The sequence below is a fragment of the Corylus avellana genome, chromosome ca9 (genome assembly GCF_901000735.1).
Source record: "Corylus avellana chromosome ca9, CavTom2PMs-1.0".
Lineage (NCBI taxonomy): Eukaryota > Viridiplantae > Streptophyta > Magnoliopsida > Fagales > Betulaceae > Corylus > Corylus avellana.
Window position 1 is genome coordinate 22,385,903 of NC_081549.1, and position 5,036 is coordinate 22,390,938.

At 35.9% G+C, this 5,036-nt stretch overlaps 1 protein-coding gene across 1 annotated transcript; it reads left to right on the forward strand.

Annotated features, from left to right (window-relative positions):
- The first annotated feature begins 1,821 nt into the window (after nt 1-1,821).
- Nucleotides 1,822-4,820, forward strand: LOC132191869 (small ribosomal subunit protein uS2-like). The gene is made up of 5 exons (XM_059606985.1): nt 1,822-2,080; nt 3,035-3,297; nt 3,449-3,646; nt 3,736-3,952; nt 4,490-4,820. Exons 1-5 carry the CDS (start codon nt 1,942-1,944, stop codon nt 4,591-4,593), a joined length of 921 nt encoding a protein of 306 aa, XP_059462968.1. The 5' UTR covers nt 1,822-1,941; the 3' UTR covers nt 4,594-4,820.
- Nucleotides 4,821-5,036: the final 216 nt, after the last annotated feature.

Consider the following 5,036-nt stretch of genomic DNA (forward strand, 5'->3'; position numbering starts at 1 on the left):
ATATATATATAATTGAATTAAAAATCAAACTGAGAAAATATAGAGAAAGAGAGATGGAGAAACAGAATAAAAAATAAATAAAAATTATTTTTTTATTTTTTTTTTATTTTTTTTAAAAAAAGCCTAAACTGAATCAAAGAGAAACGATACAGAGAATCAAAAGAAAAAAAAAAAACAGAGAAACGTTACAGAGAAAAAAAAAATCCAAGAAATAGAGAGAATGAAATAACCAAGAAACAAAGAAGAGAAATCGAAGAGAAGAGAAGGGGAGAGAGATCGCTTGCGCAGAGAAGAGAGATCGTTGCTCTTTGAGAGATGGAGATCGTTTTGCAGAGTCTCCTTGAGAGATGTGGGTGCTAGAAGGGTGGGGTTTTTGTGGGCAATTTACACGATAATTTTAATCCCACGGGAAAGGATTAGCTAAGCCACTCGTTTTTGAGTGGCTTAGCTAACCCCGTGTATATAGGATTAGTAATCCCATGAGAATAACTATTCCCAGGAATAGAGTGTTACCAAACAAAGGACTAGCTATACCTAGTGTTAGCTAGTCCAATCCAAGGGTCTAATCCGCGAACCAAACGGGGCCTTAGTGTTTTCTTAATGTCCTCCTAGTTTTAAGTAGAATTTAATTTTAAAAAAATAAATAAAAAATAAAAATTTGTCAACCAGTTCTCCAATTATTTTCTCCAATTAAAACCACTTTAATTTTGGCTTTTTTTTTTTTGTTGTTTAAACAATAATAAAATACCACTTATAATTAGGAGGTACTAGGAGAACATTATGAGAATACTTAGCATTTTTCTTATTGGAATATCTTCTTCAAGTTTGAGTAAACCAATATGTTTGCGAGCAAAGATAAAGGAAGTTGAGAGACTCTAAGCTAAATTTATTTCTAAAACCGGTAACAAAATTTTTGTTGAAAGCCAAAAGTCGTTGTTCAAACCATACCTACTTATGGCATGAGTGTTTTTATCCTTCCGAAAGGCTTGTGTTTGGATATAAATGCTTTGATGCAGAATTTTTGGTAGGGCACCAAACAAAGGACTCGTAGATTCATTGGATGAGGTAGAGTAGGATGGGTATTCCAAAAGCAAGGGATATGGAATTCTGAGACTTGGTATGTGTTCAATAAAGCTCTATTGTCCAAGCAAGGTCGGCGGCTTTTACAATCCCCGAACAGCCTCATTACTAAAATTATGGACTCGTCAAATGAAATATTAGATAACCATCTTATCCAATAATCAAAGTGTATTTAAATATTGTCAAGACAAGTTTGTTACATTTGTAATTTAAATTTCAAAGCAAATTGTATATCGTGCAACTTTTATAAATACAAGTATTGACAAAGACATCATTGAGCCATTAGAGTATCCACAATTGAGGAGCCAAATTTTTAAGCAAAATGACTATTGAAAACTTACTTTATCTAATTTAGCTAATTAATTTGTAAAGGTCCCTTACATCCGATTTGCTATATTTTGATCTATATCGTTTAAATATTATTTGTTTACTCTTTATTGGGAAAAAGAGAAAACAGATGAGAGAAACAATAAACAATAAAATTTCTCTTAAAAAGTACTGCTACATTTAACTTTTTTTTTTTTTTTTTTGGGCTCTTCCAAATAAATATTTATGTTGTATTTTTTTTTGGCTAATCTAATGACGTTTTTAACAAATAGTCATTATAGATAAAAGTAGTAATTTTGCTCTTACAAACAACGATCACTTTTTATTATACCCATTACAAAACCCAGCGGAGCTCTCACGCATTCAAGCCCTTTTATCCTTTTATTATACCCATTACAAAACCCAGCGGAGCTCTCACGCATTCAAGCCCTTTTATCCTTTTATTATACCCATTACAAAACCCCGCGGCTCTCTGCCTCTTTCGCATTCAAGCTAGGGTTTTCACTGTGCTTCTCAAACTTCTTTTCCTCGAGCATGGCTAACAACGCCCCACCTCGCCAGCTCTCGCAGAAGGAGGCCGACATCCAGATGATGTTGGCTGCCGAGGTCCACCTTGGCACCAAAAACTGCGACTACCAGATGGAGCGTTACGTCTTCAAGAGACGTAACGATGGTATTTCTCGATTCACTTTTTCAGATCTCTCACTTTTTTCTTATGTTGGTTTTTTCTTGCGCGTGTTTTAGTCTGTTTGGACAATGAGAAATTTGGTTTTTTCTGCTGGTTGGAATAATGGGTACTGGTTATTTTCTCGTATCAGGAGAAAAGGTTGCTGCAGGTGGGGTTGGTGACTTTATGGTTTTCGTTCTGGATGACCAAACGAGAAATACATTTCTTTGTTCTGTTTTATTGCGAGATCTGATTTGCCGAATGGTTTAGTTTGTTTTTGGTTAAAGCTGATTCCTGTTGATATGCTGTGTGGTTAAGTTTGTTTCTTTTGGGGCTTTATCTGCTTCTGATTCCCGTAGGATGCTAAGTTTATAGTTTGTAGTTGGGTCAAAACATGTTGAAGGGTATGTTTGTCAAATGTAGTTTGTTTGTTTTGGTAAATCTTCTGGGTTCGGAAACAACTTAAAGTTTGGTAATTTTTTATATTAATTTCTGAAAAATGAAAATCCACTCGAATTGGCTGAACGCTTATGTCATGCTTAGCTTATAGTATCTTCTCGAAAGCCATCAGAGGGTGAGAAGTTAGGGGAATGAAAATCCACTTGAATTGGCTGAACGCTTATGCCATGCTTAGCTTATAGTATCTTCTCTAAAGCCATCAGAGGGTGAGAAGTTAGGGGTTTCCCATGCCAAATTATCTCTTCTTGCAAATTCATAGGTTTTAAAGCTTGATTAAATATAGTTGCTGGTATTGTTTACTCCTACAGTAGATTGTTTTGTTTTGATTGCAAATTTTAAAGGATGTGTTAAAATTTAGTTCTAACAGTTAAGGGTACTTTGGAGGTAAATCAGCTGTAAATTAAATGCGAATTACTATTATATTTTATGGTAGGAAAATCTTGTATTGTGTTGCTTACCCATAAATTTGTCAAATAATTTATCACTGGTGCTTTGGCCTAGGTATATACATAATCAATCTGGGAAAAACTTGGGAAAAGCTTCAGCTAGCAGCCCGGGTTATTGTTGCCATTGAGAACCCTCAGGACATAATTGTACAATCTGCAAGGCCATATGGTCAAAGAGCAGTTCTGAAGTTCGCTCAGTACACAGGTGCCCATGCTATTGCTGGAAGGCACACTCCAGGTACCTTCACCAACCAGCTGCAGACCTCTTTTAGTGAGCCTCGGCTGCTTATCCTGACTGATCCAAGGACAGATCACCAGGTGATTACCACCTTCCACAATTTAAGTGCTATAGAAATTAATGGAATGAGTACATTTATATAGTTTTACTCTTATGATCTATATGCGTTGTTTTATCTTGTGCTGCTCTGGTGTTTGCCGTCTTTACTCACTTATAAAAAGCTGATTGCAGCCCATTAAGGAGGCTGCTCTAGGAAATATCCCAACAATTGCTTTCTGTGATACTGATTCGCCAATGCGGTATGTTGATATTGGGATCCCCGCCAACAACAAGGGGAAGCATAGCATAGGATGTCTCTTTTGGCTTTTGGCAAGGATGGTTCTGCAGATGCGGGGAACTATTCGTGCTGGGCATAAATGGGATGTGATGGTGAGGAAGAAACTATAAGGCTTTGTTTTGGTGGAATTGTCTGAAAACAAAACTGCTAATGTAAAATGCGCTATCATTTGTACGTGCAGGTGGATTTGTTTTTCTATCGGGAGCCTGAGGAGGCTAAGCAGCAAGATGAAGAAGAACCAGGTGCTGCCCAAGATTATCATGCTGATTATTCTGGTGGCGGCGCCCTTACTGAATGGCCTGCTCAAGGTGAAACGCATTGGAACGCTGATTCTGCTCAGCAATCTATTTCAGCAGTTCCTCTCAGTACTGCCACCTGGGCTACTCCCCCAGAACAAGGTAGAACTAAATTATTCATTTTGTTTTTGCTTTGTTTATTGAAATGCAAGATCATGTAAATGATCTCATTTACGTGGTACATCTTTTCATATTTAATGGGCTGGTGTTATTTTCTAACGTGATTTTTGAAACATATTTGACACGGTCCAAGTTAATTATAAATTGTTTTCAGTTCTGATTTTGTGCATTGGCTGTGTATGTGTTTGGTAGTTTTCCTCTCATAACACTGTTTGATTGCTTTGCTTAACCACTTGAATCACATATGGTAGATGCCATTCTGCCCTCGTTTAGTAACTTGTCTATTAGTATTAAAGAATTTAACTCCTTGTACTGGTCATTGTTCTTTGGATGCAATTCTTCAATTGTTTGATGGAATGCTGCCTTGACATTATTCTTGGGTAATAATCGAATTATTTGCAACCTGTGCTTATTAACATACAAGTGTTTAGGAAGAAAACCATTTATTTAGTATGGCATCTGTTATATTTTCCGACATTTTCTTTTATACTTTTTTGACGCCCTTTTGTTCTACTGCAGCCTCTTTAACAGGGGATTGGGATGCGGCTCCAGCACCGCCTACACCAGCAATGGCTCCCATTATTGAAGGTTCTATTCCTCCTGCTACTGGCTGGGGTGAATGAAAGTTTGAAATATTTTTTCGACAATTATATCATCCATAATTTTGACAGTTTTCTAATTATGTCAGTTGGATTGAACTTGTTTGTCACATCCTAGGTTTTTTTTTAGATATGGAGTTGCAGACATTTGTAGCGTGCAGTGACATAGTGTTGATCATTTGTCAGACAAAAATGCAAGATGTGTGCAGATTCTCCATAAGAATGAAAATTTTGGAAAATTTCATTTATCACCCTTGATATTTTATCACAATCATACGCTTAAACCTTTAAAAATGTCAATTTAATGTATTATTATTATTATTATTATTTTCAATTTTAACAATCTGTTAGTATTTTCGGATTTAACGGAGGGGTGTCAAAATTCTTAAAATACCTCTTTTTTAATTTAGGAAAAAAAAAGAAAAAAAAATTGCAAGGATTTAGACATTGTAAGGATTTAGGTGTTG